Genomic DNA, 26,319 nt, shown 5'->3' with positions numbered 1-26,319 from the left:
GCGGGGCTCGCCCCGGCGGCCATGTTGTGTTGGGCAGGGCGGCGGTACTCGGTGCCGGGGGTCAGGGTCTCCCCGCGGGGGGTTGGGGCACGGAGAAAAGGCACAAGAACGGCAAAGGCACAAGAACGGCCCCGCCACGACTCGGCTGGGCTGGGCGCGGCTGGTTACCAGGGCAACGGCGCCCCCGCCCACCGGCACCTGTTGCACCACGGATCGCGGGCAGCCCCGCCCGTCTCTCACCCAGAGGGGGCTCAGGGGCGCCTGAAGGGCTCCGGACCCGGATCCCCTTTGCGCCTCGGGGGGTGTCGAAGCGAGTCCGGCGGGGGTGCCTGGGGGCTGGGCGAGGCTGTCCCGCGCTCGGAAAGCGCCGGGGGGAGCGGTGGGTAATGGCCGGCGGCGGTGAGTCACCGGCGCGGCCCCACCTGCGTACTTAACCGCCGCCGGGCGGCCGGCGCCGCACTTGCGAGCTGTGCTGCTGCCGTGGCCGGGAGCGGCTCCTTCCTCCTCCTCACAGGGCGCTCGGCTGAGGCGAGGCAGTCGCTGCATGAACGTTTCTCTTAGGAGTGGGAGAAGTACCAGCAGCCCTCAAAATGCCGAAGCCGGTAAGTGGGGCACAGGAGGGAGGAGTGGGCGCTTCTTTGGGCTGTACCGGGGCCCGCCCGGCGCTTGCCGTTAGGGGCTGCCGAGCCCGGGCGCCTGACGGGGCGGGCACTTTTTCGCTGCCGCGGCGTGGGCTATTCCCGGGGCTCTGCCGCCTCCCAGCTCCCCGGGACGGGACGGGACATTTCAGCTCGGGCGCTTGTAGAAGTTCTCCGCGGTACGGAGAGGGAGCTGCGGGCCCGCCTGCGTTCACACAGGGGCTCTGGAACCACATAAGCGGCGACTTTGAGCAGGAGAGATAACCGGAGCGGCTTGGGCGGCTTCCATGGGACGCTGCGTGCGCCCTGCGGAGCGGCGCTGGAGCTGTGAGGGGCGGCGGGCGCGGTGCCGGTGGCGGGACCGAGGCGCCCGGGATGGGCCCGAGGGTGCCCCCTCGCTTGCCCAGCGCCCGGAGGGACAGCGCTCCCCAGTCCCGCCGCTTGGGAGGGACCAAACGGTGACTTATTCCCTCTTCTTCAAAGCTCCCTTGCTGGAAACATACAGAACCCCTTAGCAGCTCTCAAGATTTTGTGACGCTCCCGCTTAACGAGAGATGGCAAAACTGTAGGGGCTTCGATTTAGTCTTTGCATGACCTATGTATTTAGAGGAAGCATGTATTTCTCTGTGAACCCAGGAAAAACTTTTTCCCCTTTGCTGTTTGGTCTCAAACCTAAATGCCAGGGCCTGTTAATGCAGTTCTCTGCATTAGTCTTTAACAGTCTTAACAAACAAAAAAGAAGAAAAAGTTTTTTGATAATTTAACCAACTTGACTGTCTTTTTCTTTCCTCCTTTTTATTTCTTGACACCTCCCCGCTCGATTTTCTAGTGTTTGGTTTTTTGTTTGGGTGTGGGTTTTTTGGTTGGTTTTTTTTTTGGGGGGCGGGGGGGGGAAGGGCTGGGGGTTGTTTTTGGTTGGTTGGTTGGTTTGGGTTTTTTCTTGTTTTGTTTTAAAATCTGCTACGGTTCTGCTAGTTAGAAACAATTCCCTTGAGGAGCTAATCGCCTAATGCAAAGCTTTGAGCAGTCATTGGGGCAGACGCACTTTTGAACTCTGACGAGCAGAATAAGAACAGATCCGTGTTGCTATCTATTTTTAATAGAGGCAATATTTCTTAAAATGCAGCAGAGTGAAGGACTTGCTTGAGTATTAGTTACACCCTGTGAAATGGGAGTAGACAAGCATATCTTTATAGAATTAAGCAATTGATGTTTTACCGTCATAACATTAAAATTAACTTTTTTTTCTTTCAAAAAGAGGAGTGCTTAGGTTAACTTATGTTGCAGTTTCTGTAAACCTCGAAACCACGTGCTCGATCCTTTCAAGAACTGCTAAATCTTGCGTTTCCCTGGGTGTATTTCATCGGTAGGAGGTGATATATTACTGCATATTAAAATGTATATTGAAAGATCCTTTCTGCAAGTAGGGTAGAAAATTTACAAAGCATGGGTATAAAGACTGTATGTGAATAATCTCTCTCTGCCTCGTTAGCCATTTGCTAATTACAGAATGCTTTCTTGAAATATCCTGGTCAGAATAATCTGAAATCCTGGTTTAGGGCTAAGTCGTGCTGGAAGCCATGGTTGGATGTGGAAAATCACTTAAAAAAATAAATAAATTATAGCCACGTTCATCCCTTTACCTGGCATTGGCTACATTCATATTACCTCATAAATGGTGATTTTTGTTTGTTTCTTGGCTGAATGGCAAATGTGGATGATGTAAACCATCTTTCACTGTGGCAGGACAGTTGTACTGTAATGCTTTGAGACCTAACGTACTGTCTGGGTTCTGTGGATAAGACTATTTTTTACAATATAGGTACTTTATTCTGCTGTTCAGTAGGGCTAACTTTCACCTTACTATAAACAGAAAAGAGAGATTTTGCAGAGGTTATTTTAATAAAACATACCATTTGGTCTGACTGCTTCAGGCTGAGACTTTTTGGATCCTTTCCAACCTGGCTCATTTGGTCTTCTTAATACAGATAAATAGGATTCTTATAGTTTTTAGGGTGTGGGGAGAGAGGATATAAAGCTGTCACTCAAGAGACAGAACTGTGCTGAGGATGAACACTAGAGCAGCCTTTGGCATGCTTGAGGAATGATGACATAAACTCTGGGGATGCACAGGGAAACAGTTTTAGTTCCTGATGGGCATTTGACGTGGGTACTAAATATTTATTGTCTGTGCTTGTTTGCAAGTGTCTTGTCTGCCTGGTGTAAGTACATATGATGTTGCTTTGCAGACTTTATGCTGCTGTGTATGAAATTGGACAAACAGGTTATGATGACAAAGTTGTCATCTTTACTTGTAAACAAGAAAAGTTTTTGGCACTGCCCCTCACTCCCCCAAGTTCAACCTTTATGTGAAGCTTTTGTTTTAACAAAAATATGAAAGAACCCACAAACTTACAGGTAGTGTTTTGAGTTTATTGTTTCACAATAAGCAAATAATAAGTTCATTAACACTAGAATGTTTAGTGATTCTGTATTTTGAGTATCAAAGTGAAGTGCAAGACATTGAACTGTGTTCCCAATTCTGTGGTAACATTTATTCACAATAAGTTGGATCCGATGCATGTCTGCAGAGCTTAAAAAAATTCTAGCAACAGTCCATAAAAGAATTCTGAAATAAATATATTTATTAATATAGGTAAGTGCTAATTTATGGCTTACACATGACCCCATGTCTGTGTTAACAGTTACAAAGTAATAAAAATCTCTAAGGTAATATATTAAGATACAGCTTCTTGTTCCCAGTGCATAAGGGTTTATGGCTAGTTCAACAGTTCAGATACATAGTTTCCACTATTCTGTACAAAAGTTCATTACGTTCTACAGGTGGTGAATTACTGATAAGAAAATGCAATAGATGTCATCTTGTCTAAATCTTGCTGTGTTATCTGAAAGTAGCTGAAATGCTAAATAAACTTACTTGCTCAGCCATGTATCTATTAATTACTGGAGTGTCTGTGTGCTCTGTGTTTTTCCTAGATGCATGTTGCAAGCTTATTTCTCTTTGACTCATTGAATATATGGTGTATGAGCTGAATTACTGTCTTTTGCAAAACAGGTCAGTCTGATAAACTGTGGCTTGAACAGCATGGCTGCGGGCTAATGAACATTACTTACAGAAGAAGGAAACATAATCTCTGTTCTATAGACCTGTTAATTTGATCTGACCTACCAGCATTCTCTGTTACTTTACTGAAGGTGTAAAGCTTCACAAGAAATGAAGCCAGCTTTGCAGTAAAGCATTTGATGTAGTGTCACACATCTTTTAACACTTGTGTGCATGTAGGTGAAACTGCAGAAGGATGCAACAGCAGTAAATGCAGTCTAACAGCTTTTGGTGCTAAAGAAAAAAAATAAACGAATAAAACAAAGATACACCATTTTAAAATACTTTTGCTCTTGGCCTGTTGTCAGAAAGCTGAGGATGCTAATGAGATCTGCTAATGCCATGCAGTTGTGGGGGAGGTATTATTGATGCAGAGGGCCACCATGTAAAGGGGTTGGAAGGACTTGGCTAAGAAGGTCCCAGTGCAATAGTTAAACTTGGAGGGGTGGGGAACAAAATCCTTCACTGTATAGGATAAGAAGGATATGGATTAATCAGTAGTAAGGTGACTGTCTTGTTGTCCATATCATCTGTGCAACCCACAGGATTTCTCTAATGGAAAGCAATAGTTGTAGGTGCTAGTAAGATCTGTCCTCAAACACAGGTTGCACTTACCCTTGTCCAGGAGAGGGAAATTCAAAGCAAAGCCTAGAGAAGGGCTTTGGAGTGGCTACAGGCAGAAAGCCACCTCATGATAAGAGTGACTGCCAAATTTAGCCTGGTAGAACTAAACAAGTTGCCTCTTCCTTCACCTGCATAAAATGTACTGGGTTTAAGTGCCAATGAGAGGCAAGTACTCCTTTAACAGAAGTTGTGGTTCAAGAGACTTTTAAACATTAGAGCAGTTAAATGTGTAGGGTGGTTTGTTGGGGGTTTTCTTGTTGGTTGTTTTTTTTTTTTTTTTTTTTTTTTTTTGGTGGGTGGTGTTTTTTCCCCTCCTTTGGTCATATTGGGAAATTATTGCAAGACCTACATCCTTTGAGATAAAGTTTGACGAGGTCACAATTTAATGCTGCTGTCTGTAGGAACGGGGAACTGGAACTGATGACTCAAAGTTTTTCCCAGCCCTATGTTCTTAATAATGTGCTAGTGTGTACTACCCATTAAGTGGTTAGACAAGTCCTCCATACCTGTTTGATATTGAATATACATGAATTAGGAAATAAACTTGAAGACAGCATGCACATCTTCTGCCAAACATTTAGCTGTCTGTGAACAGTTTATGGCATTAAAATTCAGTAAGTTTCTGATAAGACAGCCCAAGAGGTGCAAGTGTAGTGACAGGAATTTATTCTAAATGCAAATAATTAGTTATTGTTCCCAGATCTTTCCTATGTATTCTTGATTGTGTCTAATTACATATAGCAACTTTACCTGAGAGTTCTTCACAACAAGTTACTATAACCTGACTGAAATAAAAAGATTTTTTGTAATCCATGTGTGCTCATAACTAATTAAAAGGCTCTTAGATTGTGGATCACTGATTTAGTCAGGAATAAAATCTTATCTGTTCCTTATAAGCACGAATTGTAGTACATCAGGTGATACAGTGGATGTCAAGAGGTATCGGGTATTTGCACTCAGGTGCAAAATGAAAATGTAAAGCTTCCTTTTGCCAAATATCTGACCACCAACTCATAGCTGTGAAAGGTGGAGGATTCTATTAATACTAAATTTAGGGAGTAGTTCACAGCTGACTAAAGTTAGAAGAGAATGAGCTCACAATTGTGCCAGAAGCCTGAAATACTGCATGAGCTGAGTAAGCATTTAAAAGGACAGTTTGTTCTGGGATGTTAGCTGCTGCAGAGAAGTCAAGGGTGTTAACTGTTATGTTAGTCACTACTTAAAGAATTTCTTAGCCTTCTTAAGGGGCAGAGAAGGGCAGATAAGCCTTCCTGATCTTCCTCCCTCTGCCCATGTGAACATCTTCTGCTGTCTAAAAAGCAAAACAAAAACCACAACAACAACCAAACAAAACCTGTCGTATGTCAGGACTTTTTGAGAATAAGACTTCTTGATAACCCCTGAAGACTGCCGCATCAGTGTTCTTGTTTGTCACTCTGTGTCCAAAGAGATTTATGTGCACTCTAAATCCCATAATCACTCCACTGACCTTGAGGGAAGGCAGCGCTGCCTACGATCACTGAACCACACTGCACACTGTGTTAAGTAATGTGTATTAGCTGTGTTGTGTGCTTCCTTTGAAGCCTCGTTTCAGCATTTGATGATATTTAGCCTGTGAGCTGAGAAATACAGCTCTGTGCAGAAGCACCTGAAGTCCCTGCCTTTTACTGAGCAGTGTATGGGATCCTTTCTCCTACAAAAGGGAGAAAATTGTTGCTATGTGAGGCTGGAAGCAAGTTGTTACAACTGTCTGTGCTGCCCCATACTGCTCCTCTGTTCAGATTCAGATTTTTTTTTTTTCTCTTTCTAGCTCCTAGAAAGATTGGGGGAAAATTTCCCCTAGAAAGTGGGAAAAAATTGCCTCCCTTCTCTGCATCTGCTCTCACCTTTGAGAGAGCATGAATAGTGGCCATGTGCTCATCTGGGACTGATAAGCACCTGGTACTATTGGCTGTCAATTATATAAATAAGTAAAAATCCTGAATCTAAAAATTAAAAAGCAGGATTCACATCCTCTAATTGAGTAAGCAAGAGAAACTGTTGCTTAATGACCAAAATCTTTTATTTGGTTACTTACTGTGTTGGCTAGATGGAAGAGGTGTTGACACCCCTACACAAGGTTGGTAGCGGACTGCTAGTGTTGAGAAGGGAGCATGGAATTGCCCTGTTTAAGAGAGGGTTTGAGACTTGCTTAGTCTTCCCACTTTCTTGAGTAAATAAATGCCCTAAGCTATTGTGTAAAACTCAGGCATCACAATCACCATATCTTCCTCTCTTTTGCATGAAGATGCCTGTGTTTGCTCTGGTAGTTCTAACCTCAGTGTGGAATATGTGTGAGAGGGGCTTCTCATGGAAGGTGGAATACAGACATCCAGATTATTAATCATGAGCAAGCTTATGAAACAGGTCTAGAGCTGCTCAGTTCTTCTAAGAGACCACTGTTCTGTGGATGCACAGAGCAGATCTGTGTGCTGCCTGCTACCTGAAGAAGCAGGCAGAAGAAAGAATCTCCCATTTGTATTGAGGTGCCTGTATTTAGTCTGTGTAGCTCAATGACGGACTTCAAAGTCTGTACTCTGGGCTTCTGAGTTCTTTGTGGCAGCTAAAGTTATTCTTTAACATCTAGCTGAATACACTTTAATTGGGAAGGTTAGTTTGCTTAACTTTTTGTCTTTATAGAGATAAGTGATTATGGATAGTTCCTGGTACACAAAATATGTGGTGTGAATTGTTGGCTGGATTTGCATCATTTATATTTGGTGAGCTCAATGTGGAAGAGAATTACTTTCTCCTTTAAATACTGATACAGCTGTGCAGGCAAACTTCTGAACATTACTTTTTCTGCCCCCACTGTCCTCTTCATAGAATCATAGAATTGGCTGGGTTGGAAGGGACCTCAGAGATCATCAAGTCCAACCCTTGATCCACTAGCACTGCAGTTACTTGGTAGACTTGGTAGACTTTGGGAGTCACTGGTTCATATTTGTTTGCCATCACACTTCTGTAGTGAAAGGCCTGTGAAGAGTTTCATCTCAGAAGCCCTCAAGCTGTTTAGGGCTCAGGAAGATGTATTTTCCCAATCCTTCCAATCTATAACTTTTCAAGGGCAATCTCTTTGTGCTTAGGTGACATTGCAGAACTTGCAATGACCTACCTTTATCTGGGAGCAGGTAGTACCTGTTCAAAACTGTTTGAAGTACCTTGCTGGGAAGTATAAGCGTTGTAGTGTATTGCATGTAGATCAGGCTATTGGAGGTGATCACATCACATAATCCTACTTGTAAATTTCACAAATGCCATGTGGCTCCACCAAAGTCCATGAGGTAAAATGAAAGAGCCTGATTATGGAAAAAGCAAACCAGAAGGTTGGGCTAAATTCCTCTTTTGACAAATGGATTAATATCTAGAACACAGAGTGACAGGACGTAATTACCAGCCCTTGTATGAGTTGTCATACAGCTGGTTTGCCTCAAGTGAACGGGGTTCGTGTTCTTTGTGCACTTTGATTTCTCTAAGAACATGACTGGACTTGCTAGGTCAGGCAGAAAGCCCCTCTAGCCTAATAGTATACCTCTTATGTTGGCCAGAAGCTGATAGCTGAGGAAGAGTATTTCAAAGATATGCACCACTGCTTTCCTCTCAGCTGCTGAGGTATTGGAGGCCGAAGGTTCCTATATAATGAGTTACTAAATGGATTTCTGTGAGCTTGTCCACTCTCCCCTCGAAATCACGTGAACTCCAGCATCCACACCACGCTTTAACAAAGGCTGTCCTAGATAACCTTCATGTTGTTTAGAAAGTTATCTACAAAACCTGTTACAGCACTACTCAAAAAACTTTTCTTCTTCAGAGTGTTGATGCCCTGTAAGTGTTCTGTCGGTAGATCAGTGAACATGCCGTGTTTGTCCACTCTGTTCTTGTAACTCGTTTAATGTAACAAATTTATATGCCCTTACTTAGAGCAGGCTTTATATGCTATTGCCTCACTTAATTTTCTAGCAAACTGAGGAGTCCTAACCAGCTTGGTTGATCCTTGCACTGAAATTATTCCATGCCTTTGAACATTCTTGAGCTTCTTGCAGTTCACTTTGGTCAAAATACTACTCTGCATCCTGTCGAGTTTCCATCTGGGAAGAGTACAGTTGTTGAGAATATTTCTCCAACAGTTGGTTCTTGGTCCCCTTGAATTCTCATGGCATAATCCAGTGAGGGGTTAAGTCATAGATGCTCCTTGTTTTCACAGGGCCCTACCTGCTCAGTATGATGTGCTGCTCTTCCACCTCAGAACAACAATCACTGTCACTTGTGCTGGTGCTGTTCATACAGAGTCTATGGAAAGTGCTGAGAGCTGTGTGCTGACAGACTGTGTTGTTGCCTGCTCTCCATGGGCTCTTCAGAATCGCTCTGAGTTTCCCAGGCACATTTCTGTCTAGAACTTATGTTTCTGCCTAATCATTGGAATGAAAGGAACCAGTTGTCGGTGCTTGGATTCAGGGGGACCTCTGAGGCTGTTACAGCTTTTATTTAGATAATCTGTGCCTTCAGACCCTGCCCCTGTTTGCTGTGATATGGTAGTGTGAAGTTCAGCTTTTTTTCAGAAATTGATGTATGCTTGTCATTTCCAAAGCAAAAAGCAAGCAGATGTATGAAATAATATTTGCGTTCTGGATCAAGACTATAAGCAACTCAGTTTTTTTTTTATTTGCAGGGATTGCAGAAGGATCACAGTACTTTATGTACCTGACTCACATCAATAGTGGAGATGTCAAATTGTTTAAACAACTCTAAAATTATAATAAAACTTGAGATCTTAAGCCTCTGTATTATCTGCGCTTGGCCCCATGCTGGTGTTTCTGATGGAAGAAAACAAAAGATGGTCTCATCCATTCTGGACTCTATAAAGCTTACTTGAGAATTGGTTGTGGGGCTTTCTGTAAATTTCATGTATAAAGCCTTAGTCTCACAACTTCATTGTGCCTAATTAAATGCAACAGCTGTCATGATGAAAAAGTCTGTGTATGGAGTTTGATCCAGTGGCCTGTAGTTTCCCTCTGTGTTTATCCTTTAGGTACAAAGAACCTATTGTTGTTGCATTCTGTGTTCCTAAATCCATCATAAACATCCATTGTGGGCAAATGGCTCATCCATGCAGTAGTGCTGGCTGTCACTGGCTGTGTATTACTTCTTTAAAGAACAGACTGTTGCTTGTACACAGATATTCCAACAACAATGATAAAGTGTTACAGAGCATTAAAGGGGCTTTAAAGTGAATGTTTGTCTTTGAACAGAACACAATAAACACTTCTGCCACTTCATAAGGTTATCTGTTCAGAGTAAACCATTCCTAGAGCCCTCAGAGAAACCAAAGGCAAGTGTTTTGCATGAAAAACACTGAGGGCTGCCCAAGTGTATGAGGTTTTGTTTAAGGACAATATCCTGGAGCCTTTCAGGCTTAAAGCTTTATGTCTTGTCAGAACCTAGGGCTGTCAGAACCTAGGTAATTTTGCATTTTAGAAAATTTGAATTTCAAAATTGTAAAAAGTCCTCAGACTCTCATTTTTTTTCAGCTTCTTTCTGACTCCATACAGAATGATGTGGTTTACTTGTTAGGAGAGAGTTGGGGAAAACTTCTGTGGGTGGAGAGACTTCTCTCTGGGAAGAGTACTTGCCTGGTTTTGCTGTTTCACTGAGCAACTAATGTTAAATGTACATTGCTGACCAGAGGTGGAGAATGCTGGAAATCTGACTGAGGTCTAATTATTTGGGAACTGGGGCTGTTGTTTGTGCTTGCCACACCTGCACAAAGTCTTCATGATCTTCAGGCATGCAGAGTGTTATTGCATCACCTAAGATAAAGAACTGCTTGACAGCTATGCCTGCTTCTCAGCTTTTCATGAAGATGCCTGCCATGCACTTACTGTATGCTGACAGAAGATATATCAGGCTTTGGTTAAGGACACTCAGCCGTATCATTTGGCACCTTCTTCTGCACAACTAAACTGGAAAAAAAAAAGATTGAATTTATGTTCCAGGATTATCTTCATGTTTGATTACAAGGAAGGTTTCATGCTCTGTTGCAAAGAGTCAAGTGACCTGATAGCAAAACCAAACTCAATGGCGTAGCTTTCTTGTCATCTGTTTGTCTATTCTGTCTGGGAGGGGGAAGTCTATTCAGAAAATTCAACCTGTTTTGTTAAAAACTGGAATTTCTGGATAACTCCCCAAATCTGGGTATTCAAGGTTTCTCTGCCCACATGAACCACCCTTCTGCTGCCTTCCTTCTTAATCCAAAAGTTTCTAGCAAGTTTCTAGCTTGCAGATTTCACATTAAAATTATTCTTGGCTTCCCCTCAAAGTACTTTTTCTCTCTTCAGAAAAATTTCCACAGAAGTTGTTACAAGGCTTTTTCACCTTACATGAGAGCAGCAAATACCTGGGCTCCTGTTGCCTTGAGTAAAGTAAGAAATTTCAGTTAAGTATGGATGATGCAGTTATTTCTCCTTAAATACTGAGGATTATTTAAAAATATATATTTGATTGTATAAGCTGTTGAATTAAAGTTGACTAGTAGTTAAGGCTAACAACTGTGCTGGAGAATTTTAAAGTAACTACTACCTTTCTTGATTATTATATACAACTGTAGTTACACTCAGTGGTATTTCCTCCTCTCATGGGAAGGTGAGCAAAGTAACAGAGCAGCTTATTCAACTCTAATTTTACCTGCTACAAATGCAGCCATACCTAACTCTGCTTCACAGACTCAGAAATTCCAGTGGGACGGGACTTAATGTTCTCTTGTATTTGCAATGCGGAAGCGATGCTTAACACAATGGGGTCTGAAACGGAACCCACCCTTGGGTTCACAGTCGGGTCTTTCTGATTTAACACAGTGTGCTGAGAAACCGGGTCGGTTGAATGGGTGCAATGAGCTTGTCTTGTCAGTCAAGCAGATGCCGATGAGGCCAGCCCCTCTTCATGTTTGGAGAACTGACAAGGCTGGTTTCTCAACTGGGAGCAAACTCCGTGCTCTGCAGTGTGGCAAGGAATGCTCGGGACTATTTTGCTGTGCTGCCACTGCCCTCCCTGAAATGCAAAGTGTAGGGCAGGTAGTGAAGAAAGGATTCTGGCGTGGGAGCAGAGGAGGCATGTGTGGATCATACTGAAAGGCTTTCTTCAGTGTTGTGCTGTACATCTCTTTCCCGCTCTGATAGGAATCAGATTCTTGTTGCCACACAAGTGAAATTGCAGGTTTGTCATTTGCCCTGTCCTTTTAGCTTCTTGGAGATCCTTTAAATCATAAAAATGTAGCACAGGGGGGGACTTGAATGCATGTTAGTAGTATCATAGAATGGGTTGGGTTGAAAGGGATCTCTAAGTATCATCTAGTTGTAACCTTCTGCCATGGGCAGGGACACCTCCCACTAGACCAGGTTTCTCAAAAGACCCATCCAGCCTGACCCTGAAACACTTCTCAGAAGTGGGTAGTTGTCTGAAGGCAGCCTGGAAGTGGGTATATAGTAACCAAAATCTTGCTACTCCAGCAATTACTGTTTCTTTCCCTGTTAACCAGCCTGCAAAATAAGGCAGCTTTTTAGTGTGTTTCTCTTTGTGGATGTAAAGATTCTGTCTTCTCTATAAGCCCTTCATGTTTCAGAAAACTCCCATTTGGAAGAGATCAGTGCTATTCTGGCAAATCAACTTCAGTTTGAAACAAAACAAACAAATGAAATAAAATAATAACAAAAAAAACCCCAAACCCACAACCATCCGCAAAACACCTGACCTGCAGATTAGTGCAGATTTTTTCTTTATTAACTTGTTTCCTTCCAAAAAGAGTATTCAAATTTGGGTGACAGCATTCCAAATTGACAAGTCATCAAGCAAGCAGGACAGAATAGTCACCTTCTGTAATGCTTCCGGTGACAAATGCACTCAAGAATGTAGTATATCCTTATATATAATACCATCACACCAGGAAATGTGGTGTTTTATTGGAGATTATAATAGACCACGTCCTTGTCTGCAGTCCTGCTGTAGGCAATTGTTTGCAAGCCTGTAATTTGTTCATCTCTTTGTCTGCTTCTTGTATGTTCTCACCTCTCTAAGTGTAACACCTCTACTATTTCTCAGACCTACCAAGATCTTTGAGTTCTAGCCCAGCCCTCCTAAACAGATTTTTAGTTCTTGACTGAGGCCTATTTGTGAACTTGTAAGTGCACTGTGCCTTGCAGGACCATGAGAATGCTTCAGTGCATTTTTATACTCCCTCGATCCCACCACACACATCCCTCTTTCAAGGCCTTGGCCTGCCATGAAAAGGTCAGAATGTGTCTGCAGTTGTTCCAGTGAGATGAAGATGCTGAGCTCAACTGGGAGGGAGGCTGTGCTTTGGCAATCCTGCAGCAGTAAGCAAAGTTTATGTTGGGCTTGATGTTGATATAGATATGATATACACATTGTCTCCTGCTTGGACAGAAGGTCTGGAGGATTTAGGTTCACAACGTATCTTTCAATTGTAATTTTATGTGGCTCAGATTTGTTGTATATATGGTCTGTGTCATGTGGGACCACATCATGCATGTTACCTAATGGATTAAACTTCATCCAGTGAGTTATTCTGTCAGAAAAGCAGCAGAATGGGCTGCAAGTATTGTGTTATTGACATAGAGTCATATTGAATCAAATTGAAAGGGACTCATAAGGATGGAGTCAAACTCCCTTCTGGACTACCTCAGACTAAACTATATGACTAAGATATTCTTGTTGGTGTTTAAAAGCACTAAGCTATAATATAATAAATCAAACTAGTATCTTTCCAGTTTCTTTGGTTTCTCAAGCTACTTAGCCTCCCAGATTTGTCCTTCCCCATCCACCATCTCTGAACCATTAGCTGTTGACTTTGCCAACTTGTGGACAGGGAAATGCAAGCTCTGAAGTGCTAGCAGGTCAGGTCCAAGCTCTGTAGCCTCTAGAGGTTTTCTCCCTAATCAAAGTTGAAAATGTTCCCAAAATAGTTTCCAGGACCTGGGACTACAGTTACTCCATCAGTTTGCACAGTTATCTCTCATTATGCTAGCCCGGGAACAAATGAACATTAGCGCATGGAATGTGGAAGAATAGAGAGCATTTCCATTGCCTTTTCATTGCTGCCACGTGAAATTGCTTTTCCTGCTACCAGGAAACACATATGTGAACAGGTCTGGTTCCTAAGGTTCAAATGCAGTTTCTTCATCCCTATAGATTCGTTGCAGCTCAGGGCAAAAAGCTTGTCTGTATTGCTTAGGAGTAGAGTAGTACTCACTGTTTGTGCGATGGAAGAGTAACAATAGTGCAGAGACCCGCAGAAGTGAGAATGCAAGCTTTATACTACTTCCTTAACAGTATTCTTAATAGCACTGCTTTCTCTCATTTGTGGTAAAGAGTGTCATCTACATTCAGCCCAGTCGTGTCAATGTGCTATACAGGCAGTTCAAGTACGTGCAAGAAGCCTTACCTGGCCTGCGTGTGGTTTTTCACAGTATGTGTGGTGCAGGTGCAGCACTTCAGAAACCTCCTCTCCCTTCCGTGCTATCTGGCTGATCTGCTTACGTGCGCTAGCTCTGCCTGGCATTCCCAGACATCCCGGGGCTGGAGAGAGAAGGCTTTGCCTATCTAGGTTTCTCCATTATCGCAGTGCTAATTGCCACCACTTGGAGAGATACTTCGCTAGCATTTGCACTTGTAAACCTGCTATTTAAGAGGCTCTGGTCTTTATGCCCTCTTGGAAACAGGAAGAAAACATTCCCAGCATTGTCTGAGGCATTTAGAGCTTCATAGTGATAATTATATGCAACACACGTTAAGTACTGGTTTGGCTTGTTGATATGGGTAAAAGTTGGTATTTACTGCCCTTTATCTTATCGATTCACTGGAAATAAACTGTATGGTGTTTGAAATTACTTGCACAACCTGATGGTTTCACTGTTTTATTATACAAGTGAACTTAAGGGGTATTGGATTTCATGCGTCAGGATGTAAAATACCCACGGTGGCTTAACTGGGTGTGAGGGCTGTGGGCTTTTTCCTGTTCCACCTGCTGTTTTATCTTGAAGCAGCTAAATATCAAAAGGTGGATGGTCACCTTCAAAGATACCATGTTGTCTGTAGCCAGAGACAGAGTCTGGACCAGCCGTCTGTTGTTCAAGAGTCAGACTTAAGAAAAAAACACAAATGCATGAATTCGTAGTTTCCAATGCATTTCCAATACAACTGCATTCATGACAGGGAGGAATTGAAGAGGCAGTTTTCTTCGGTTCTTATCTGGGTCTTGGATTTTAAATACAGAAGATGAGCTGTCTGGCAATTGCCTCTTTAAAGACAGTGTTTTCTGAATGGTTTTCAAATGGAACTTCAAGTTTCCAGGACAGGTACTGTATGGTGCACAGTCTCTGAAAGGCTGCAGTGTGGCCTGGATTGATCTACTGACAGTGTTAGAATGTGTTAGATGTCTTAACAAAGAGAAAAAAAGAAAGAAAGGAAAAAAAGAAAAGCATGACTTGGGGGCACTGGTAAAGCAAGGAAGATCCCATTTTAACTACTGTAACTTCTAGTACAAGAACTTTCCATAGTGTCACTATTATTTAAACTATATTGCAAAGTTCTCTTAATTTCTATCTTTTGCATTGCGTCCACTCACTTGTCCCAGCTACAAACTTAGGTAACATGTTACAGTCCACCCTGAGCTGTCTGAAGGAATGGAATCAGTGTCAGTCGTTCAGTGTAGTAAGTTCTTTAGTTTCTGTTGCCTCTTAGAATTAATGGAGTTTCTTTTTCCTTTCAATGCAAATGGCATTGCCTTTTCAACAGCATGTTTTTTCTTCTCTGTATCAAATTTGTTAGCAATTTTATGCATCCTAAGACAGGGGAAGATAAAAACCTCATGATCTGTAATGCTTTTTTACAGACAAGCAAACCTGCTAAGGCCCTATTTGTCACTATTTTTAAGTGTGTTAGTTTTAGACATGTAATAATAAAGTGTTATGGCATCAGCCTGTTGAAAAGAAAGTTTCATGTTGCCGTCGAGGATGTTAGTACGCTGTGTGCATTAAAAACTCTTATTTCATGTATAAAATAATCTTATTTAATGGAGCCACGTGCTCCACTTCCCTATCCAACCCCCGCCGTTCTGAAACAATTAAAATCCTGCTTTCTCGTTTTTTGCTATGGCTTCAGTTTTGTCCTGGGATACTGCCAGGATTTGGTAAGGTTAATACAAACGACCTGCATTGCCTACACAGCAGGACTTCAGTTGTGAAAGCTGTCTTAACTGTCTTGCTCTTTTTGTTGCTGATAGAAATTAGTCTGAGTTGTTTCTTCTTTTCCTCCCCAACAATATCTTGAATTGGTCAGCTCCTTGGGTTATGGTGTAATCATCTTGGCGCCACGGTGAGTTTCATGTGGGCTGAGCTGAATGCCACACTTATCTTCTCTCAGCCTAAGAGACATCAAGGTTTCTTCAGACTGTCTAAACCAGGGCTTCAAGTGGGTTAGGCTGTTTGCTTGCTTTGTTACCAGGTTCTCTGTGGCTAAAAGCTTGTATGGGGTGGTTGTTAGACATCCATTTAGAAACACTGTTAAAACCATTATGTCCTTCTCAAAATCAAGGCTATAGTTTGGAAATGAGAGGAAAGAGGACTTAACATGGCAGGAAAGAGACTTAAAGGATTTTTCCAGGCAGTCCTCAATGCATTGAAGTGACAACTGCTGGAGGCCTTGTCCCTTCCTGTGCTGCCAGTCATATGCCTAACATCTTGTCTGAGGGCACATGAGGGGATTCCTCTGTATCCTACTGCTTCTTCAGCCCTGTGAGATCACAGAAATTAACCTTCACCATATGCCCCAAGTATCCTTGAAAGCTTTTGGATAATCAATTAGTCATGTTCTTGGAAGCTTGTGGCTTTACATGATTGAAAGAAGATGACTTCAGTTTTTGGTCTTACTACTGAAGTTATTCTTAGAAGGTGTAGCAGGTAGCTGGCTATAGCACTAAACAGCTCACTGTGTAGCTCACCTATTAAGAAGGAGACTTTATCCAGAGGGATCCTTTAGGGTTGGAGTATAATACATAGTATTCCCCTTGGCTAGAGAGTTTACTTTTTTTTTTTTTTTTTTTTTTTTAATTCCAAATAACCACTAAGGGAATAAAATAAAAGAGGAGCATACTGGTACTAACTGGAATTCTGTGCTTAGCAGGTTTTCTGGTAAGTAGTGGGAAGGACATACTTTCAACTTCTTCAGCTTGTGAAGTGATACTTATTTTACACCCTCTGTGGTGTTTCAGCAACAAGTGCAAATAACTTGCACAATACAAAAGTGCAGATTATGAGCATGTGTTTTCTTGAAAGGGGTAGAAAGGGATTAGAATATGATTAGGGATTTATTGTTGAGAAGGATTAAGCATCAGGAGCTTTTTAAGGTCACATCTTCAATTGCAGTCTCGCTGCTCCTGAGAATTTGGTATCTGAATCCCCCTCCCTTGATTCAGTGGAAAGACTGGGAAATCTTTGGTTCTTAGAGCCCAGAAAGAAAGCTTTAAGCATACTTCCTTGCTTTATTATGGATCCCAAATGCTACAGGTTGGAAAAGGAGCTCATAGAAACATTTATGTCTTATTCTTGTTGCTTTTAGATAATTTTTTAAAAAATCCTAATTTAAAGAAGACTGCATTAGAAATACAGCTTGAAAGATACAGGGTACCTAAGCAGCCCTCTTCTCTGATTTAGTTCTGGTATGCTGTGACTTGAAACTGCTTTCAGTTGTCTTTGTATAGGAGGGTCCTTTGATTCTGAGAGGAAGCAGAAGAAACAACTCAATGAAGGTGAAAATAAACTAGATGTCTCACTAAAAAAGGAATGAAAAATTTTCTCATATACTTGACTAAAATCTGCTGAGGCAGTTTGCTTTATTCACAGTTCTCTGTGAATAAATAGAGAATGTAACATTGTTTTACCTGCCATCTATTCTAAAGTTTAAATATACATAATTAAGTGGCTGAAAGGTGCTGCAACCTCAAGGTTTTTCAGTGAGCAAATTCTATTCCTCTTCCACCCCTCATTTCTTCAATTGGGTGCCCCTGTGCTGGGTATCAGTGCTGCAGGTGTGCCAGGCTCCCCTGGCCTGTTAGCTCTGGCTTTCTGTAATGTGACATTTACAAAATGTGAAAATATCAGTAAGCTTCATCTGTGTGTAGGTTAGCTGTTGTCTGGCCTTGTATTTTCATTTCCATTTTTCATCCTCTTTCATTTAGAATACTGACTTACAAGTCTGACTCGTTAGTAGAACTATACTACATCCCAGTCTGGGCTTTTGTATTTGTTGTGGGATTGTTTGTGAGGTTTGAGATGCAGTATAATGTTGACAGCAATATAATCTCCTGTAGTCAGAACAGTTGGGAGATAATCCTTTCCTGGTTTGCCATTTTGCTGGTCCTTATGCTATTCCTTGCAAGCTTGATTGCTGCTGTTGTCTCCTGATGAACTGCTGATAGACTTTTTCTAGTCGTTAAACACTCTTGCCTTCTGCATGCAATAGGAACTTGTCTTTCAGTCTGCTTCTGCCACTGCAGTAAATCTGGTTTAGTTTTTCTTCACTAACAGCAATAGCTTAGGGTGCTCTTGCCCTGTAGTATCATTCAGTCCTCATTTTGTCTGAGTAGATTTTTATGAGAAAGAATGAACAGTTTTCAGGTTAATGCTGATTACTTTGTAAGAATAATCTGCAGCCTTTTACCTTTAAAACCTCAGATTAATTCCAGCTCTAATATAAATGGAAGTTAAATTATAAGTCTTAAATTTAATTTAGTCATTAGGACCTTTTGTAATCCAAGGGATGGCCTGGAGGCAGCAATGCTGTGCAGTCACGGGAGCCTTTATTCCAAGGGGTTTAGGCCTGGAAACCATCAGGTCTAAAATGCTCTCATTTATCCAGAAGCTCAACCCAGTCCTGTGTGGACTAGGAAAACCTGCAGAGCAATCTGCATAAGATAGCCAAGTCAGTGCCCCTATTAAGCTTGCTGGTGTGATTACACAAATCTAATTGGAGCTTGAGTGTGTACATTATAAAGGATATGGTAGTGCACCAAAGCATGGAAGCTGTGTTGTACACAAAGTACTGTGTTAACACCAAGAAATAGGGTTCAGTATATCTTAAACAATGCTTTTTGGTTTTCTCCTTAGATCAACGTTCGAGTTGTTACTATGGATGCGGAGCTGGAGTTTGCCATCCAGCCAAACACTACAGGCAAACAGCTGTTTGACCAGGTCAGTGAAGGGTTGGTATGGGCTCTTGTTTAAGGTTGGAGTACATTTCAGGCTATACTGTTTTCTTAAGACTAGATTCCAAACCTATCTTTCTTTCTTCTCTCCGCCTCCTAATCTAAGATCTTTAAATTCCATCACAGTAAAACAGAAAAACGCAAAAATCCTCACAGGTATGTTATGTTTCAGTGAAACCTGGCTTCCTAGCAATGTTGGGTGATGAGGTATCATAAGGGATCTGAAATATGAGTCTCGACAGCATAGGTAGGGTGTCAAAATGCACCTCTTGCTTTGGAATACAGCTTAGTTTATATGTATTGCTTAAATTATAAAGGTGAAATGTTGTCCCTGTGCATAAAACTCTTCAGAATCAGGTCTTCAAATGGCTGCCGAAGGTGTAGGCATAGCTGGAGCTGAGTTGGAGGCAGCCACTTGCCACAGGTATTTAAGTTTTCTAGATACTGGAAAATCAGAAGAGTTTGTGATCTCAGTGCAGCCAGTATAGCAGCTGACCTTGTGAAAAGCCATTGTGCATCAGGATGGGGCAGAGACTTGTCCTGCCTGCCTCCGGGGGTTCCCAGGGAAGTGGAGGGTGTGAGTAGCCAAGCCTCTCCTCCCTTACTGTTATTCTTCCTGCTATTGAGTTAACAATATACAGGTCTGCTTGGAGATGGACCCACAAAGGTCAGATAAAGACAAGTAAAATAAACAAAGAGCACTTTGGAAAACTTTTTAATTCTTTTCTTAAACAGCTTGCTCTTATAAAACTGAAGCAAGATTCCTGCAGAAAAATCTAGCTTAATGTTCTGGAAAAAAAAAAAAAAAAAAGAAAGAGATTGCTTCTAGCAATTCCTACTGGAACTCTGAAAATTTGGAATTGGTATATGGATATATGCAGCTTTCAGTCACTCATACTGAGCTGTTTTCAAAGTGATAGAGCTATTCCTTTGCACTCCTCCCCGTGTCCAGTGCTAGCCTTGGTAGCAAAGGGTGGTTGTGCTTTAACTCAGGTAGGTAGAACGGGCTAAACAAATGTCCATTCCTTCTAAAATTTTGTTGGTACTATTTGTTATATTAGTAAGCTAGCTTGAAGTTGCTAGGCCTTATGGCCGATTTTCAGTGAGAAGTACTTTCTAAAAACAAATAAAAAAAAAATATAGTGTTTTCTTGGAGGGACAAAAGGAGGAAACTGAATTATAATCACTGCAGAACTTCACAGTACAAAATTTTATGTATCATTAAATATAATCTTAATTTCTTTTGATTATTACTCATGTGGGATAAACATTGAGTATTCATTGACTGGAAATCTGGTGAAGTCCCAATGCAATGCCTGTATTTTTGTGGAACCAGCCTCTGGTGTTTGACCTTCCATTCACTGCTGATCATTATTGCATCAGTGTAAATTCTGTCCCCAGTACCTTCAATGTTAACCCAAAACAGAAAATTTGTGTTTCATTCCTGGGGATATGAAGGTCCAGATGAATAAAAAACAGGTTTTTGAAAGCAATGCCTTAGATCAGACAGCATAAGTCCTATGTTCCTTATGACAAGGATTGAACAAAGACTTTTTCTCCCTCATATATTACCTAATGTTTACATATGTTAAGATCCAGGATCATCTCTCTGTCAGAAGAGAAACTCCTTTCTTGACCTCCAGCTTAGAGGCACAGAATCCTGAGACCATGGGAAAAAAAGCAGAGGCTTCAGATCCAGGATACTTCTAGCTTGCTGCCTAGATAGTTCTGGATTTCTGAAGAATCTGCTTGTTGCAGCATTTATCACACTATTCGGATAGACTATCACCACATGATGATTTGCTCCTTACATCCTATGGCTTGGATTTTAAAACTGTGATTGGGAATTCTTACCTGTACTCCATACCCTTTTGGGGTGCACTGCTGTATATCAAGAGAAGGCCAAGGTAGAATCGTGCAGCACAAAAAAAAAGGAAGGGGAAGAGCATACATTTAACTGCAATTATTCTGACATCCTCTCTTCACTCGTGCTGTGAAAGCTTTTTGCTAGGCCCTTATCTTGGGTGGAGTTTACACCCAGATAAAGTCTATGGAGGCAACAGGTTTTTGCAGGTACGAGGAGTGGCCCAACTTGAACTGCAGAACCACTGTGGGGGGGAAAGGGCGTCGAAGAAGCAGGTTATTTTTAAAAACCACAAGATGATTTCTTGGCCTGCCATCAGCTAGCAAAAGTACTCTGGCAGTGCCCTTGTGCTTAAGGCTTTGCTAGCATAAATGTGTCCTGCAAGTAAAGTGGATTATGGCTGCATTTTTACAGAAAGAGGAGAATGGTGGAAACCTGTGAATATTGAGTTCAGCTGCTGTCAAGCGAGACCTGTGTAGAGTTTATGCTGCAATGAGCCGAGGTGTCTTGAGAGCCAAGGCAGTGGGCTCTGCATCTTGCTGGGGTACCTCCCAGACAGTCCTGTGCCATCCTGGCTGCAAGGGAAAGAAATTCAAATGGAGGAGAGTGTGCCACTGGCAGTTTCTGGGAGTGACTGCAATTCTGGGTGGCATGGGCAGGCTTAAGATTTGCTGCTTCATGCGTTTGAGGAGGGCTAGGAGGTGTCTCCCATCTTGAATATAATACCTTGCTTCTTTGTTCTTCCTTGTTTTGCCATGGAAGAAGTTTACACACCATTTCCTAGAATACAGACTAAAACCTTCATGGCCTCTTCTTTGTATTGGAATCAAATTGTCAAATTGAATTTTAGCTTAATACTTTCTCCATCCTTCCCCTCAGGTTTTGGGAAAAACTAGAGGGGTTGTAACGTCTGCAAGCTTTCTACCCTGAATTTATAGAAAAAGTGTACATTTTCTGTTGTAAGAGACATTCAAAGATAATGACCTGATAACTGCTTGGTTTATGCAACTTTTCATTTTAACAAAGTTACAACACTTTTGTGCAACAGGAAGTACATGCTCAACATACTCCTGGTTTTCTGCTAGATTGAGTAAAGCCATTCTCACCATCCAAAAATATGTCTGGCTGTCAGAAAGCTTGTCTGTTCTGTGGTAAAACAAGCTGCTTTGGGGGAGGACAAAAAAGGAATTATAATTGATTAAAGAATGAAGTACTTTCAGTCCCCAGATCTTTTTTAAAAACTTGTAGGGTCTGGAGTTTTTTGTTGGTTGGGTTGTTTTTTTTAAGAAAACCGTAAACTATACTTAGTTATAGCAAGCTATTTATGGCCCTGATGAAGCTGAATGTATAAACTGTAGCCTCCTGAATACAGCCCACAGCATCTAGTTATGAAGCAATCCCATTTCCCCAACAAGTAGGCACTGACCTCTTTATCCTTAAAAATTATATTTTCTTAGTGACCTTTTTCATACTCCTTTGCTTGTTATTCAACAGTCACACAAACAGTAATTCTCAGCGTGCTAATCAGGATGGTGCATTTTTCCTTGTCTCCCTTACCAATCCTAGGAAGGTGGCTTCCATGTATAGACTTCTGACTTCTACTCACTGGTAAGAAAATTTAAGGGAAACTACAGTGAACACTGATTAAGCATCTTAAAATCGTTGTCTCTCTCAGGCCTGCTCTCCAGCAGTACTATAAATGAGGAGGGTGAAAGAGATCCTTAGCAGGGATCTCAGACCTGTTGAAGCATGCCTAACTACACCCTCTCAAGTCTGTCACACTTTCCTGACTTGCAAAGTAATTTCAAAAAGCTCTCACCTTCCATTCAGTTCAACTCCCAAAGGTGATTCCTACTTCCTGTGATCCCTTTTTGAGGGGCTACTCTACAGATCAAGGAAGTGATCCAGATACGTGTGTACTGTATTTTTCCAGCTCTCAGCTCTATCTAGAGTACAGCTTTACAGGTAGATGAGCTGTCAGGAAACTTAACTACTGGGCTCCAAAAACAGGAGGAGGTCAGGAACTTGTTAGGCTAATTCCTCCACTGAGGGAAAAAAAATATCTAAACACAGACAGGACTATTTTCAGTAGTAACTATATCATCCCGCTAACAGATGGTGCTTTTGATCTTCTGGCTGGTTAGTATTTACAATATACAAAACAGAACTGGTCCTAATGTTGGGCCATCACTATATTTTGTCCCTCAAAACCAGCCTTTGTGCAAATTAAAAAAAGAATCCCCTCGACTTTGAATACTTGCAGCTTGTTTTAATTCTCAGAACCGTACAGGGAGCTTACTGCAGCACCTGTGAAGCATCCCTCAGTTGCTTCCTCCAGCCAAATGATCCTTGATGACTGGCAGACTTTTCAGCCATTAGTACTGCTAATTAGTTGTAGTTAGTACTGACACTGTTGCAGACCATCTCAGCATAAGCTTTGGTGAAAGAAGCAGCTTGTCTGCTTTAATTTCAAGAAGGACTGGACAAGCAAGCAGGACCCCCCCCACCTGCTGCCAGTGGACCAGTCTAGCAGTTGGTGGCCTGTCACTTGCCCTGTTTGTCTCTCCTGGTTTCCCCCAGAATCATCCTCTCTTAGGAACAGGGTGAGACAAGTAGCTCAGCTTATGCCATTGCTGTCACCTACTACACCAGATGTATATTTTTATCTGCAAGATGAAATTAAGAGATGCCAGATAATTAGGTTTAGCTTGTTGCCTGCACTGCAGGTGATGTGGAACTTGAGAGGATACCTGGACTCAAGAGAACTGCTACCTACGATAACTTTTTTTTTTAACCATTCTGTTGCAGGTGGTTAAAACCATCGGTTTGCGAGAAGTGTGGTACTTTGGTCTTCAGTATGTGGACAACAAAGGATTCCAGACTTGGCTAAAGCTTGATAAAAAGGTAACAGACTTCAGGCTACTTGCTGAGCAAAAGTTAATGCTTACATGATTCCTGATGTGTTACTGGCTGTGACTTTACAAACCTTGTACCTGTTGTTGATTGTTCCTTAGTTCTCATAACTCCAGTATTATTTTTAGAGAAAACTTTGTGTCCTTCAGGGGAACTGTTTGGGTGAGGTGTGGCGTGATGGAATTTTGCCCTTTCTCTGTGTGTGAGTTGTAGAAAGCTTTGTAGCATTTATTAGATGTACAGAAACAGCTTGATATGGTACTTTGTTGGATAGAAACAGCTATTCTTGTTGTGGCTGGAGGAGCACCTGGACAGTTTCAATCTCTGCTTGTGCAGGATTAGTTGTTGCACTAATGCAGATAGGTCACTTCAAGGCCAGGCAATTGTAACAGGGCACAGATGCCTCTGCTATGCTCTTATTTGAGGGCTTGAGATTCTTATAAGGGTATGAACAAGTGTTCTTCATGGGGCAGTCAGTGTCATAACTGTTTAATGAGACTGTTTTCTGCCAAACACATAGGTTTGCCATCTGATCCAATGTGGTAAATCATTCTCCAGTCACCAAGGTTTGCTGTGCAAGCAGAATTTTACTGGCTTGGCTTGAAAACATAACATGTCTCGCTGTTTTCTCATGCCAATATGCATCCGGAATTAAGGAATGCCAGCAACAAGTTGCCAGGCTCTCCATTCTTAAGGCAAATGCCCCAGATCCCTCTTTCTCTGTAAAAGTAATCTACTCTCTTCTATGTCTGCTCAGTTGTGTTGTTGCCTCTGTCCTCAGGTTTCTGCTCAAGAAATCAGAAAGGAGAATCCCCTCCAGTTCAAATTCCGTGCCAAGTTCTTCCCAGAGGATGTGTCTGAAGAGCTGATCCAGGACATCACGCAGAAGCTCTTCTTCCTGCAGGTGAAGGAAGGGATCCTCAGTGACGAGATCTACTGTCCTCCTGAAACAGCAGTACTTCTTGGCTCCTATGCTGTGCAGGCCAAATTTGGAGATTACAACAAAGAAGTGTACAAGCCTGGATACCTCAATTCAGAGCGTCTGATCCCCCAAAGGTGAAGATGCAGTCTCCCCACCTTTTCTTTTTGTTGTTGTTTTGTTTTGTTTTTTGAGTAGTGGTATGTGTTTATAAGGTTAGGAATTTGCAGTCTTGTTATAAACAAAGTTTTTCACTGAAAGCATGATTTTTAGTTTATTTAGGGTTTTTTAATTGAACTGTATGCATTTGCAGTTTTTTCCCTTATTTTATTTCTATTTATCAGAGTAAATGTTTGTGTTCTCTCCTTGGGTTGGTTAGGCAGAGGAAGTAATCTTTTTGAATTCAGCTTTTCTTTCCTAAACATTGCTGCCATTCTGGTAACTGGCAGTATGAATGTCTCATCTTTTAAGAACAGAAGAGCAACCTTCAGTCACGAATGCTTGTAGAAGTTTGGGTTGTGCATCCTTAATCCTAATGTGCCGTTCTAAAAATCCTGTATCTGGAAAGCATGTCTTGAGGCTACATTAGTCCATACCCACAGAGTATATGTTATAAGACAAATGGCTTCTGTCTGCACTTCTTGATGACTAACTCTGCAGTGTCCAGTTCCAGCAATGACACCAACTTTTGCTTTAACCCTCTGGTGCCTGCATCATGTATGTGATTCTTTTGCAGACTTCTGTTTACTCCTCTCATGTCTCTGGTCATTGACCAGAAAAGCTTTGCAGAGGTTTTTAATTCATTCTGAATTGTTTTGCTTCACATAATACATCTTCGGGCTGAGTGGGATTTTCCTCTTGGTTTCAGTAAGGCTTCATGGGTAGGGACCAATTTTTCAGTAAGATTATAGCAAAGATCAGCATCAAAAGATAGTGCAGAACTCAAAGGCTAACCTTGCATTTCTCTCTTCCTTTGTGTAGGGTGATGGACCAGCATAAACTCTCCAGAGAGCAGTGGGAAGAGCGCATCCAGGTGTGGCATGCTGAGCACAGTGGCATGCTCAAGTAAGTCTTTTGTATTGGTCCCTAGGTCAGTCCTTTTGTCATTGATTAGCTTAAGCTTGCAGTTCTACAATGTGCTTTTGAACAACAGTTGCCTGGATATGGGAACTTTTGGTGTATATTTTCTAGTCCAACATCAAAATACATGGTAAAACTCAACAGGATTTTCACATTTGGGGTGAGAGCAGTTTCTTGGATGGCTTCCTAGGCACGGTGTATAAGTGATGCAAAAAAAAAGTACAGGTGTGCATCTAACCTTAAGTTCATTAAATCATTTGCATTGGTGGATGGCAAAAGTTTGGGTACTACACCTTTCCTGCTGACTGTCCCTTAAGACAAGAAAGAATGCTGGAAGAGATGAACATTACTAATTTTCTGTCTGGAAATACTAGGCCTTGAAAAATGAGAATACTCAGAGTGTATGTTCATAGGTGTAATGTCACAACTCCTAAACTGATTCCTAAATGCTGAATGTTTAATTTTAATGCTTGTCTTTGATGTGTTGGTTTAGGAAAAGTTTCTTTTGAGGACTTTGTGCTTTCTGAGATATTTAAATAATGAGAAGCTAACATCTGTTCTCCTTCCTCTCTTAACCAGAGAGAATGCCATGCTGGAATACCTGAAGATTGCTCAAGACTTGGAAATGTATGGAATCAACTACTTTGAAATCAAGAATAAGAAAGGAACTGACCTTTGGCTGGGGGTTGATGCCTTGGGGCTCAACATCTATGAAAAGGATGATAAGTAAGGCACTTTTTTTCTTCTCTGATCTCTCATAGTGAGGGCTGGTATGAGAGCCAAAGGACATTTCTCATTTACAGGATCAGAGCAAAGTTTAGAACTCACTTGTATTCCAGTTTTGGA

At 41.8% G+C, this 26,319-nt stretch overlaps 1 protein-coding gene across 1 annotated transcript in view; it reads left to right on the top strand.

Moving 5' to 3' along the window:
• Window positions 1–232: 232 nt before the first annotated feature.
• The window catches only part of EZR (ezrin), a 35,712-nt gene continuing 9,625 nt past the window's right edge, over window positions 233–26,319 (top strand). Inside the window, exons 1-6 of the mRNA XM_071740659.1 lie at window positions 233–602; window positions 18,600–18,683; window positions 23,370–23,465; window positions 24,256–24,530; window positions 25,375–25,458; window positions 26,053–26,199. Of these exons, the coding sequence (XP_071596760.1) occupies window positions 591–602; window positions 18,600–18,683; window positions 23,370–23,465; window positions 24,256–24,530; window positions 25,375–25,458; window positions 26,053–26,199 (698 nt within the window). The 5' untranslated portion in view covers window positions 233–590. The remainder of the gene's footprint in view (window positions 603–18,599; window positions 18,684–23,369; window positions 23,466–24,255; window positions 24,531–25,374; window positions 25,459–26,052; window positions 26,200–26,319) is intronic.

Source organism: Heliangelus exortis, chromosome 3 (genome assembly GCF_036169615.1).
Source record: "Heliangelus exortis chromosome 3, bHelExo1.hap1, whole genome shotgun sequence".
NCBI classification, from domain to species: domain Eukaryota; kingdom Metazoa; phylum Chordata; class Aves; order Apodiformes; family Trochilidae; genus Heliangelus; species Heliangelus exortis.
The sequence above is the reverse complement of the archived record's forward strand: the minus strand, read 5'-3'. Positions and strand labels throughout refer to the sequence as shown.